Source organism: Aristolochia californica, unplaced genomic scaffold, assembly GCF_029961685.1.
Source record: "Aristolochia californica isolate CCGP_79_NKW_82.1479 unplaced genomic scaffold, dmAriCali1.0.hap1 SCAF_11, whole genome shotgun sequence".
Lineage (NCBI taxonomy): Eukaryota > Viridiplantae > Streptophyta > Magnoliopsida > Piperales > Aristolochiaceae > Aristolochia > Aristolochia californica.
In genome coordinates, this window is record NW_027181782.1 from 35,398,141 (window position 1) to 35,410,985 (window position 12,845).

Consider the following 12,845-nt stretch of genomic DNA (forward strand, 5'->3'; position numbering starts at 1 on the left):
CGTCTTTTCTCTATCAATCATAAACCTACACGTGTTATTTTATTCGTGTCATTGGTCTGCCCCCGCTGCTTTTGATCGATATATTTATATTTCTAACAAATTAATAGTAAATATAAAATATAGAAGAATTTTTAAAATAATTTAGAAAAATAAATATAATACAAATGAATATTACTAATAATTTTTTATATATAAACAAAAATAAATAAATAAATACAGGAGAGCTCGAGCGATCGGGCCTCGCAGGCGACAGAGGAAAATCTCGCGCGGCGGGTCCAAGTAAATAGTGCACATCAGTCCTTCAGTGTATCATATGAAAATGGGACCCACTTGTACAGCTTGCATATCACGTCACTTATCCTAACAAGTGATTTACTATAATACCCATAAATTTGTCAGCACACCATGTTTTTCTTTCGGTTCAAAACTTGATATTGGGGGTATTATCGTCTTTGTGACATTTAGTTTTAACGGAAGCGGGTTGTACCATAAAGGCTAGTTAACGAGTGTGCAACTTTGGCTTATCGGACGGATACGATTGCGTTTAGGTTCTTAACTTGATGAATCTTTAATTACTCTTCCTACAAAAGGCACCCTGTGCTCCAACCAGCTCAGCTCCTGCCGCTTCTGCGACCGGCAACGTTTCAAAGCTCCGACAATGGCGACTCTGCGGAGCGGCCTTTTTTTCTCGTCAGAGAATCTGAAACTTCTCGTTAATATGCTTCGATCGGCTGTCCTTGAAAACGATCTGTGATGTCGCTTTGTTAAAAACTGGTGAAGGATCGCTGCGAGGTCGAGGTTATAATCTCTGTTCGTGTCAGTAGCTGTAGAATTCGTGTTGCTTCTTTTAATAGACCAGCAGTTTTGTATTTAATACATTCCTGCGGATTTGGAGGAAATCGCTCTGTTTTATTTTTATTTTTATTTTTATTTTGCTGTTTCTAGCAGTCTTTGTTTAAAGCCTGCGATGAAAATACTGTCCAGGAAGCTGTTATAGTATGCGATCTGGTGATTGTGGTGTTCTTGCTTTTTATTCGCGCTTTTGTTGCTGAATACTAGGTTTAGCCAGCTGAATGCCACTTTAATGGCAGGTTTTGGAAAGTTGATTTAGAGTCGTCTGGTGATTTTGCTTCCGGTAATGTTGTAGCTCTCACGCAGAGACGAAGAAAGACAGCGTCTCAGAGCTTAAAGAACTTTTAGGCTCAGAGCTTTGAGGAGCTGAAATTTGACATACCGGGCTTGGTCACAGTCAACAATGACGTTTGTAAATTTCAGTGTCTAGACTTACCTTCACACCTCCTACAACACTCTTTTCTAGTTTATTTCTTTCCGATTTCTGCCGTCGTTCCGATGCGCCTCTCGTTCAAGAAACTAATGGACTACGCTTTCTCGGTATCGTTCAAGGGCAAAGTCCAGACGGCTATCTGGACTGTCCGGCTGGCCTTCCTGTCCATCGGAATAATCTCCACGGTCCAGCTAGTGAAGCTTTCTATTCCTTATTCCTTCAGCCTTCTCCTCTCAGCTCTTCCGCGCCTTTGGGCTTCTCTCTGTGGCTGGCTAGCTCCTCCGTATCTCTACATTACTGTTAACTTCATCATCATTAGCATTGCAGCTTCTTCGACTTTTCAGCAAAAGCAGAAGGACAAGAAAAGCGATGAACGAGAGGGAGAAAATCTTCAGCAGCAGAAGAAACAGGGAGATTATGATGCTCCTTCACATCAAAAGCCATCGTCAGAGATCTGGTCTGAAATCTCACTGCTGGCCACTTCCGGCGAAAATCCCTCCGACTCTGAGGAGAAACCGTCTGCGTTTGTACTCCACGAGAAAGCCGACGACACATCGACGGAGAATTGGTCGGATATCTCGTATTTGACGGTTTGTGAAAAGAAGCCGCCCGTTTCTGCCGTCAAAGAGAGCGAACTTTGGGGGCAAAGAGCCGAAGAATCACCGGTAAAGCCGTCGATTGCTCCCGTCGACGAGAAGCTCGAGCAGCATGCGACGTTGGACGCAACGTGGACGGCAATCACAGGTTCAAATGCCAAGCCGCGGCTTGAAAAGAGTGAAACATGGAACGCGCGGCCAAGCATTGTTGAGAACAATCGTTTGGCCTCGGCCAGAGGCGAGCTGAGAAAATCCGAGACCTTCAACGAAACATCTTCTGATTCGCCTGGTTCATCTTATTCGAGAGGTGGAGTCGGGATAAGGGCTAGGGAGTCTCAGGTGATCCACGACGACTTGAATCGGCGGGTCGAGGCGTTTATCAAAAAGTTTAATGACGAGATGCGACTGCAGAGACAGGAGTCTTACCAGTATTACATGGAAATGGTTAATCGAGGTTGTAACTGAACAGAGGATACAGAGAGAGAAACAAAGGGAATCGTTTTCTTCATATTCCCTTTTTTTATTCTCCCTCGGAAATTTGAAGACCCATTTGCAGGTTTTTTTGAATTGCCGTAAAGATGCCACCAGGTGGACAAAACAGGGGATGATTTGCACAGTGGATACCTTTATATCAAACTAGTTGTGGTTAGTATTTTTTTTTTTTAATCCTATATTTTATGAATGCTAATTTTCTGGCACATAAATAAAAGTGTATTCAGCACGGATAGAGAGGTAGTGTTACTTTATGTTGTCCCTGATTTTGTCTTTCTTCCGCCTCTAGTGTTGATAAAATATACTCAATTTGTATGAAAACAGAGTAAAAAACAGATAATTGTTGAGAAAATAGAGTCATATAGAAAAAGGTAGTGTTTATATACAGAAAAATAAAATGAGTAAGTTGGCTAACTTAAATTATACAACTTAGTATTATAACTCAACAACTCAGCATTACACTTTACAAGCATAAAACTCTTAATACATGTAATATCATCGGATGAAGTATGGAATTAACCAATCTAACTGAATGCAGATCAAGAAAATTTATAACCATGAGAAAAATATAATTGTTAATCTGAATTAATTTACAGGTAAAAAACGTCACAATACAGTATACTGCAATAATTTATAATAACATCATAATAATGGTGGGCAATAGTTGAAAATTAAATTGGTAGCACATGAACAAATAACCGATTCAGCCACCAAAGTAACTAAATAAGAGGATTCGATCTTTTCCCATCGCCTCGACATACCCAACGAGTCCTGGAGTCGGTGGTCAACAATCTGAGTGCCCTCTGGAGTTGTGAAAGTAACCATTGTCGAAATCGGCAAGCATGGTTACGTCGTTGAAAGGAGACCCTGGTCCAGACATGGGTTTCTTCGGCTGTGGGCGAAGTGTTTGTCCATGGTGAGATTGATGTCAAAGGTCTTATTGTATGCGCATATCCTGGACATTTAACTCTTTTAAGCGGGAGAGGTCGATGGTGTGGCCTCCCGATAAGACCACAATGGTCTGGACTGTTAGCCCTTAAAAAGATGTGATATCTCTGTTTTGTTGCCGACATTTTGTGGGACACCTCGTGGGCTAACCAAACCATCAACTCTCTTTTCCATTACCTAAGTTTAGAGTTAGGTTAAGGTATTGAGGTATATAAAATTGGATATATGAACACTACTTTTCATGTACTCGAAGGTACACCTCCAGATTAGCATCTTTTATGTGAAGTTTGATTTAACACAAAATTCAATGACGAGATCATATCTGACTTACGACATATCAATGAAAAGTTAGGGTTTGTGGTACACGTGTTACTATTAATCACTACGGGGGGAACCATGAACGAGAGACTCTTTCACCATGCCATCTAACCAACCAATGGTTAGTTAGTACTAAGCACTCTATTACACAAGGATAAGGTTGTCTTTTTTATTGAGTGATTGTCGGATTCCAATTTTCAATACCAAGTTTACAAGGTCTCTGGTGGCAATGGCCAGAATGTCAGCACACAGGGCACGAGGCTATCAACACGGAGGCGTCATCCCTGTCAAAAGAACTACACGGTAAGAAATCTGGAACTCTTGTGTTTTTTTTTTCCTCAAGGAAATTGGTAAAAAGAACTCGATAGTGCGTGTTCCCGACATCAACAATGCAATCGTGGAAGAAAGTACGGAGAGCTTCGAGCAGCTTCTACACCCAAGAGTTGGAGACTGATAAGGTGTGGTTCTCAAATAACATTAATAAGGAGACAAACACCAAACATTCATACTCCTCTCAAAATTGTCCATTTCCCAGCAGAACTTGCAGATGCTGCTACAATAACTCTGAACTGTCAACTGATAAAGAAAGCTATTACCTTCAATGTTATTTTTCCAGTACCTATGAACAACCCCACAGATTTAATTTTACAGAACAAGTCCACGACCTGAAGACAAAATCAGTTTCATGGACTAAAGTAAGAGAAAGAAATCGGAGCCTTATACAACTGTTTTTGGCATGGTAGTCTCCTCTTCTTCTTCCTTTTTTATGACAAGCTTTCCTTCTGTAAATTCACAAGCCCTTATGGCAACTTCTAGCTGTCTTCTCAGCTTCTTTACAACAAACACCTCTGGTTCTTCGCATATAGTAACCACACTACCCTTCCGCCCCAGCCGACCTGTCCGGCCTGCCCGATGAGCATAGTGAATAGAGTCGTTTGGAAGCTCCAAGTTCACCACAAGATCACATTCTGCCACATCTAACCCCCTTGCAGATAATTCATTTGTGACCAACACTCTCACTTCTCCCTGTTTAAATTTCTTCAACGTTGTTGACCTGCCAAGCTTGCCGAGGTCCCCATGCAATTCGGCAGCTTCTATTCCCCGTGCCTCCAGTTTGAATACAGCATCTTTTAGCCGCTTAGTATGATTCATGAAAACAATAACAGACTTTGCTTCAAGTGCATGAATACATCTCCTTAAAGCGTCAACCTTGTGCTGTGCTTTTGCCACACAATAGTAGTGTTCCAAAGCCGGTGGCAAACTCTTGATGGCTCCGTGAGAAGCTGAACCCGATGAAGATTCAGAAGCAGTAGTTAGTACAGGACCTGATGGGGTTATTGCTACAAGAGGAACAACGGTTTTTGCTTGAACAAGAAGTGGCTCCCTGCCCCAGCTGTTTGCTGCCCTTAATACTGAGAATGGTACAGTTGCAGAAACCATGATAATCTGACGTTCAGCCCGTCTAGCAAGTGGGCCAAGGGACCCGACTCGCCCTGCACCACATCTCCTCCCTACATGTTCCAATATTCTATGCATATCCTCACGGAAATTGAAAGCAAGAAGCTCATCAACTTCATCCAAGACTAGAAAACGACATCCATGTGTGTGAAGCTTCCCAGAAGCACTGATCTCTGCAATTCTTCCCGGCGTCCCCACAACAATTACAGGTTTATTTTTCTTGAGAGCTTCTTCTTGCCTTGCCCTGTTAGCACCTCCCACAAGCTGTTGAACAAACTTCTTATTCTCAGGTCCAAACAATTTCTCTACTTCTCTCACAATCTGCATGCCCAACTCTCTTGAAGGTGCAATTACAACAGCTTCTATTCCATTTTTTTGGTCAGAATCATCTCCTGCTGAGAGTTTCTTCAATGGACCCACTTCTGAGAGTATGGGGAGAAGGTAAGCAAGTGTTTTCCCAGAACCTGTATATGACTGAATAACCACATCATGATTCTTGGATATGGTAGGAATAGCTGTGGACTGAACATCAGTTGGAACAGTCAGGCCAGCTTTCTGTAACCTTTCAATCAACAATGGTGACAAGTTAAGTTCAGAAAAAAACTTTGCAGAAAAAGGAGCTGCTTCTATATCCAGTGGGTTTTGCACCTTCTGAGGTCCTACATGACCTGTTTTAAGAGGTTTTACTTCAGCAGAAAAAACCCTTTCATCTGAATTTATTTCTTGAATTCTGATTTTATCCCCCTTCTGTTCAGCTTCTTGTTTGAACCCAAGAGTTGCAAGGGTAAGGGAACTTCGTTCATGATCAACCCGGTTCTGAAACTGAGTGGCAGTTCTGAACTTGACTATCCTATAACTTGGTAAGTATGTTATAGGTAGAGAATCTCCAAACGGTAGAAATGATCTTGTGGAGAAGAGGAGGATCATATTTCGGTAGGCAAGGATGCCCCTCTAGTAAAGCAAATACCTATGCAAGCTTCTTATGTAGCAAGGAAGTCTCAGTTCCAGTTCAGTTACCAATCCAAACCCATAGGATCATAAATGAAGATACCATGACTTAAGGTGTGCATAGCCATCAACTCACCTAGCCTGCAGAGAAACAGAACCAACCACGAGCATGAATCAAAACTAACAACATAACGATTGAGAAGTAAAAAAGAAAGCGAAGACTTGACTCACTGAAACAGGAGCTTCCTTTGACTACTTAATACAGGGAAAGAAGCTCACCGTCACAGAAGAACTGCATAACAGTATCTTACATCACCGTACTCAATAATATTTATTTTTTAAAAAACAGTAAGCTCTAAGAAATTGCTTCGAACACCTGACAGGCATTTAAACCGCACCATAGCCCATCCGCACATCACTTACAACAAGGGGCAAAACCACAAGTAAGGAAAAAGAAAAAAGTAAATCGTTCCAACCAAAGCAGGCGAAATGCGTTTAGCAGAATAAAAGTGATATGAGTAATGAATTCAGCATCTAACAATGGAAACGAAAATCCACGAACAGCGTTACCTCGAATGAAGGAGAAGGGGTTGAGCGGAGAAACCTGAAGCACGAACTGGCAGAAGACTAACACTGAATCAAATAAGATATTTGCAACGGTGGAGGCTTGTGACTTGTAAGGCTATTTCTCGCTTCTAACGACGGGCAAGTAGGGCGTACAATCACTTGAGGGCAGCGTATAATAATGAATATTATATTAATTAATGAGAGCAATTAGAGTAAATTATATTTTCATAAAAAATCAATATTAACGAACGAGCTAACAAGCCGAGTTTGAACTAAATAAAACTTTAGCTGAGCGAAGCTGTTTTTCCACGTCAGTAAATATAAGCATCCCACCCGGCACCACACTTAAATCTACGTGTCCTTCTATTAAGTTTGTATCTCTTTACAATAGTCTCAACAGTGAGGGCCTTACTTTAAAAGAAAACCTTCTTTTCTTCAGTCGAGCGGAACTGCGAGGCTTCCCTGGATAGTCCCTCGCATTCTGCAGCTGGATAGCCGGAATGGCGATGATGCTCGGTAGACGAATTGGGAATTTGGGACGTAGGTTCCTCAGCGCAAGGTCGGCTCACTCTATGTTTTCTGCGCCCTTGCAGTCGGCGATTGACACCTCGACCGGGGCTCCCGCTGTTCTGCCGGAGTTCGATGGCGGAGTTGAAAGGAAAAGCTTCGATTTAGGTGGTTCCATTGAGCTCATGGCTGTTCCAAAGAAAAAGGTTCTATTCCTTCCGATGTTAGGGATTTTCCCTTGGCGTATTACCTTGTCCTTTTTGGTTATCATTTTCTGTTGCTTCTATTTTTCCGGCGATCGATTATTGTGTTGTTTGTCGAAGTGGTCTATTTTTGCACTTAATGAGTCTTTTCTCGTGCTCTCTTTTACCCTATTTTTTTGGGTTTACGAAGTATTTTTTTTTTTTTTTTTTTTGTTGTGTGATATCTTGAAGTGTCTTTCCATGATTGTCACGGTGTTCATTGTTCTCTATAGTAGAGCCAAAAAAATTTTTTAGGAACAAGAATGATTAAGGAGGGTTTTTGAACTGTGCAGATCTCTCGTCATAAGAAAGGCATCAGAAACGGTCCAAAGGCCTTAAAGCCCATTCCTGTGATTGTTCGGTGCAAGTAAGAGTACTTATCACCTTGACTTGTCGGTTCAATAGTGGTCCATGGTTACATTAATGATGGATTGAAACTTTTATAATACATGCTGATTGTAGTGTTAACTGTATGCTGTGAGAGGGTCCTGAACTTGGCAATGAGTATTCTTAATAGAAATTATCTACAGTTTATGTTACTGTAGATTGGATGTGGAGTTAACCTGTAATTTTTTATTTGTTTAAAGAGGATTTTTCCTTGTTGAAGATGTCTATAACTTAATTCCTTTACTTATATGAGCTGATTGCTCTTACAATTTGACATTAGGACTTAACGTCTGTCAGTAGACACATAAAAATTAAAATAAACAAAGCAATTATACTTTTTTTCCAAAAATGAGACTGAATGAAAGAAAGAAAATGGTCAACTTTAGAGATCTATTGACTTAAGTGGTGAAAAACAGTTGTATCAGTAATCTGTTCATTGTCACTATTTTTTTCTCATTGTAGTATTGGGCCATGAATGAGAGGTCAGATTATTGGCCAAATTTTTTTAATCTATATGCTTGTTGAATTCACTAGTATACAGAAAAGTAGCCATAAAATTAGTTAACATTCATTCATATGTACCTTGTATATGCATGCAAAAGAAAATTAAATGATCCATTTTAGAACACGAAGTGTTATTTTTTATGGATTTTTTATTTTTTTATTTTTCTGAATCAGTGACTGTATTAGGCCAGAGGCTAGAAGCTTGACATTAGCAACAAGGCAATGAAGGAGGCATCCTAGCTATGAGGGATCGAGGATTCCTCTTGTTAATGATCCTGCTACATATGATATCTAAAAATGTGGAATAGGATGTTTAGTCATCAATGACATCAATCTTAGGTAGAGGATGCACCACTACTAGTTGGCAATCACTTCCTCCTTTCCTATGTCCCACAGGTGGCTTTCTGCCTTGTTTGTGATGTCTAAATTTTGAAAAAAAAGTAACTAGTAATGAAAAGTCACTGAAAAAACTGAAATTTTATTCTTTAAGTCAAAATCCATGCAGCTTTTTTTCTGCTTGTTTTCTATCACACCATAGCTGTATTATCCAATGTTAGGCCCTTAGGGATAAGCCAACAACGGATGGTTTCATCAGGAATGAGATAGGCAGGTATTAGTACAAAAATGCCTGACCTGGTAAATACTGCCTTAGGAATTGGGTAAGCATGGAGATTTACGATTGTTTCCTAGTCAAGTGCATAAGACAGTATCACATGGGTGGTGCTCCCTTGTTTAACATATTAATGGAAAGGTTTCCTACTGGTTCAGCCAACCTTGTTCTGTTATAAACTACGAAGTGGTAAAAGTAAGGTTTCTACTGAAATTGCTTCCGCTGCATTACGTTTTAAAAATCTTAGCTACTTGGGTTAGCAAATTCACAAGCTTTTGAAAGTTTAATCCCTGCATGTTTTACATATGGATGAACTTCTTTCACTTAAAGGTAATGTGGTTATCCATAGTATGTGGCTGAGCACAAAATGAATGTAATGCTACATCTTTTACATTTGAATCACATCAAAGGCTTAAATCCACTTGGTAGTTCACAATCCATACATTGGTTGTTTATATAGGAATTTTCAAAAAGACAATGACCCACATCTCACCCACAAACACTCCTTGTGATGTACATGGCAAACTTTAGCTCTCGTCTTTCCACTGTTTGTTGATAGAATCAATTTTATCTTGCAATATTTTCTGATAACTTGAAAGTATACCCAAAAACAAAGTCAAAGATGTCTAGAAGTCTTCATGATTTGGTTTTAGAAGATATTTGTAGTAACAGCTATAGTTGACAACTGTTTTTAATTGGACACTACTGCTATTAGCGCTGTACCCCTGGATTTTGTATCTAGCGTCCTTTCTGGCTGGGAAGCAGTCTGGCGTTTCTTTGGGGGCCCTATGGCTGGACAAATGCATAACCCGTAGTTGTAACCATTCATAATGCAGTTCTTGTGAGTAGCGTATCAATGGATCTCACAAACTCCACCCAGAACAGAACAATTGGGTGGAATTTCTACTACATGGATGGGTTTCACTTTTTAGTAACAGTTGATTTTCTTTCTCTCTCTCTCTCCCCCCTCCTGTCTTCTTGTATTTGTTGGCCAGTTGGCTCTTAAATTTTTGGTTAAGTCAGTGAACAAGTGGTTAAGTCATTTCAGCTTTTTACCTTGTTGTGATGATACTTGATATTTCATTCGTGTCAGTTTGCAATTGTTGTCTTTTAGCACACATCTGTTTTTGGTTGGCTTGTTTCCCTTGATTCGAGGGTTTACTAGTTTCAATCTTGTATGTTGCAGGGGCTGTGGACGTGTTAAACTTCAACATTTCTACTGTTGCAGCGGGGATAGAGGGTCAGCAGATGGGCATTCTACGAATTAATTGCAGTTATATACAAGACTGTTGATTTGTTTTGAAAACATGTAGAAATTTTAGGCCTTTTTTTTTTTATCATGTAACTGTTCAATGGCTTCGTTCGCCATTACCCATTTTCACATTTCTCCAATTCCTTAGTCTTTTATGCCAATGAAATGTAGCTGAAGTTTTCCAGCTGTAGAGAACAAGATAATGAGCTAGATCCAAATCGGCCTTTATCCATTGTTCATCAAAATGCACGAACAAATGTTTGTCTCCAGTGTTTCTGCTCATGTGAAAATTTCATATTAATTGCAAATCCTATATTGAAATTGTATGTGCTCTAGGGAAAATTCATGTCAACCCATTGAAACTGCAAATAATGTAGGGTGATTATGGAAACGGAAATCATAGAGATATGTTCTTCCTGCAGAGTTTTAATAATGGGTTTAGTTTATACTAACAAATATATTAAAAATACTGTACTGAATCTCACTTGAATTGTCACTCCCATCTTGCTCTTAACAAAAACCCCAGCATTTGTTTTCTTGTACAGAACATTGACTGAAAAAAGGGGCTTTAGTGTAAAGACTGATCTGCAACCTGCAAAAAACATGCCTTAGTCCTGTCCAACAGAGCTCCAAAGAGTGACTTTAACATCCAGAACTCTTTCAGCCCTTCTATTCTATTTCAATCATGAACCACCACAACTACCCATTTCGTACTAGCAAGCCTCTTGGCTTCTGGGTATGGCCCTCTTGTCACTTTCACACCAGCACCAGTCCCCACAATGAGTTGAGCAATTCATGCTTCTCCCCCTTCCCAGTTTTCCTACGAGAGACATCAAAGTCAGAAACCTCCGGAACCCACATTTCTTCTCACTGTCAGTTGGTCAACAAGTGATGGAGATTGCTCATTCAAAGTTCCATGATCCAGACAGAGGTTACTTCATTTGTGAATGACAGATGTAGATATAGATATTTCATATTAATTATCTAATAGTCTTGCTAGAATGGAAGCCACATTGATGCAAGGGGGCCTGTCATAAAAAAGCAGTTTGTGAGTATGAAGCCTTGCATTATTGTCTGAGCATTGGACCCCCTGGTGTGACCTTTTTATCTCTCTTTTTTCCACCCCTTGCTTTACAACACATGGGTGGGTAGCTTGTTCCCCTCTCTCCACTTCTCCATTTCATTCAACGCTCATCACCCTACTCAGGGGCTTACAATCCATATCACCTTTTAAGGACAAAAGTTTCTCATTTTTTGAGATTCATTTCTTTGTTGGCAACGACCAACCCTCAAAATCAATTTGGGAATTTATCCATCCCATTGGTTTAATCAAAATCATGCGATCAAACAGTCTTCTAGTTCTCCTCGGAGTCCCCAAAATCACCCTATTCACAGGCTTGCCACCCATATTAGTCTTCAAAGGACTAAAACTCCACGTTTTTGTTCTTTACTTGCTGAGTTTGTAGAAACCAACCCAGAAACTAGTTTGGAAATCAACCAGTTTTCCTGTTGGCGTCGTCCCGTCCCTGTTCATCATCTATTCTCAGGCTTACTGCCCAAAATCAGCTATCAAAGGACAACATTTCCTCGTATTTTGTGGTTTGCTTTTGAGTTCGGAAAAACTAACCGAGGAATCAAACTGGGAATTTGGGTAATTTATCAACTCTCCGGTTAACAGTTTCCAGATCTCTTCCATGCCCATTACCTATTCACAACGCAGGACAGAACTTCCTCATCTTTTGTGGTCTACTTCTAAGTTTGTAAAAACAAACCAAGGAATCAAACGGGAAAACTGAGTAATTTATCAACCCTTTTGGTTGACTTCTGGTAAAAAAATGTCGACAAACAGTTCTCCAGTTTTCTTCAGCTCATCATCCAATCACGGACCCATCACCCAAAATCACCCGTTAAAGGACAAAACTTCCTCTTCTTTTGTGGTTTACTTCCAACTTTGCAAAAACAAACCTAGAAACGAAACAGGAAATCTGGGTAATTTATCCAACCCTTGGGTTTACTTATGGACGAAGTCATTTGATCAAACAGTTTGTTAGCGGTTGGACTTGTCAGCATGTTGATGTGTGTATAAGAGCTCACCACTTGATCTCGAAGCTATCCACTGTCCACGGAGAAACAACTTTACTTCAATCTCATTCACAGAACCAGAAGGAAAGAGAGCGAACACCAGAAACTAAAGTTAGCTCGCTGATGTTCAACAAGGCCCAAAAAAGGCTTCAGGAGCACCAACTCTTCACAGACCAAATAAATGGTATCTAAGAACAGTTCGACATTACCAGTAGGGTCGGTGTAAAGGGTCTTCTGAAGAGCGGAAATCTCTCGGTCAAAAGACTCGAATCCATTAATAGTCAATGCGAGACATATTAAAACATAATAAATACGATTCCCATCCTGTTTTCTTTCAATGGGTCGGACAGAGGATCTCAATTAAAAAATTTACGGAGAAGACAGCAATACGGACCGGATTAGTCGTAACCGTCCTCAAATTTGTTGTCTTCCGTTGAAGATTGAATCAGACTCTCCTCCAGACTGTTCCAAGCTCCAAAATTTGCACGACAGGTGTTTTGCTTAAGAGCCTGTATGAAAGCTTCCCTTGATCTTCCACCCATATCAAATTCTCCCTCTTGTTTCTCTTTTCAATCTTTGTTAGGTGGGTTTGATTAAGACAGATTGAATCTATTAAGCATCAGGCTTCCAATTAATGAAGATGAACTAC

At 40.1% G+C, this 12,845-nt stretch overlaps 3 protein-coding genes across 3 annotated transcripts; 2 read left to right on the forward strand and 1 right to left on the reverse strand.

Moving 5' to 3' along the window:
• Positions 1–635: 635 nt before the first annotated feature.
• LOC137945025 (uncharacterized) lies at positions 636–2,606 on the forward strand. Its single transcript, XM_068790895.1, has one exon. The coding sequence runs from the start codon at positions 1,351–1,353 to the stop codon at positions 2,344–2,346; it is 996 nt and encodes a 331-aa protein (XP_068646996.1). The 5' UTR covers positions 636–1,350; the 3' UTR covers positions 2,347–2,606.
• Positions 2,607–3,809: 1,203 nt separating this feature from the next.
• On the reverse strand, positions 3,810–6,738 carry LOC137945022 (DEAD-box ATP-dependent RNA helicase 47A-like). The gene is made up of 2 exons (XM_068790892.1): positions 6,616–6,738; positions 3,810–6,186 (listed from the first exon to the last, which is right to left on the reverse strand). The coding sequence occupies exon 2, from the start codon at positions 6,022–6,024 to the stop codon at positions 4,357–4,359; it is 1,668 nt and encodes a 555-aa protein (XP_068646993.1). The 5' UTR covers positions 6,025–6,186; positions 6,616–6,738; the 3' UTR covers positions 3,810–4,356.
• A 294-nt stretch (positions 6,739–7,032) lies between these two features.
• On the forward strand, positions 7,033–10,383 carry LOC137945027 (uncharacterized). Its single transcript, XM_068790898.1, has 3 exons — positions 7,033–7,325; positions 7,655–7,728; positions 10,049–10,383. Exons 1-3 carry the CDS (start codon positions 7,113–7,115, stop codon positions 10,128–10,130), a joined length of 369 nt encoding a protein of 122 aa, XP_068646999.1. The 5' UTR covers positions 7,033–7,112; the 3' UTR covers positions 10,131–10,383.
• The last annotated feature ends 2,462 nt before the right edge of the window (positions 10,384–12,845 follow it).

What these genes read in the sequence shown, in the direction of transcription:
- LOC137945025 (XM_068790895.1), top strand. Translation starts at nt 1,351, where the DNA reads ATGCGCCTCTCGTTCAAGAAACTAATGGACTACGCTTTCTCGGTATCG.
- LOC137945022 (XM_068790892.1), bottom strand. Translation starts at nt 6,024, where the DNA reads ATGATCCTCCTCTTCTCCACAAGATCATTTCTACCGTTTGGAGATTCT.
- LOC137945027 (XM_068790898.1), top strand. Translation starts at nt 7,113, where the DNA reads ATGGCGATGATGCTCGGTAGACGAATTGGGAATTTGGGACGTAGGTTC. An exon ending in TGGCTGTTCCAAAGAAAAAG is followed by an intron (nt 7,326 to 7,654) that starts GTTCTATTCCTT and finishes TGAACTGTGCAG; the next exon opens with ATCTCTCGTCATAAGAAAGG. An exon ending in CCTGTGATTGTTCGGTGCAA is followed by an intron (nt 7,729 to 10,048) that starts GTAAGAGTACTT and finishes TGTATGTTGCAG; the next exon opens with GGGCTGTGGACGTGTTAAAC.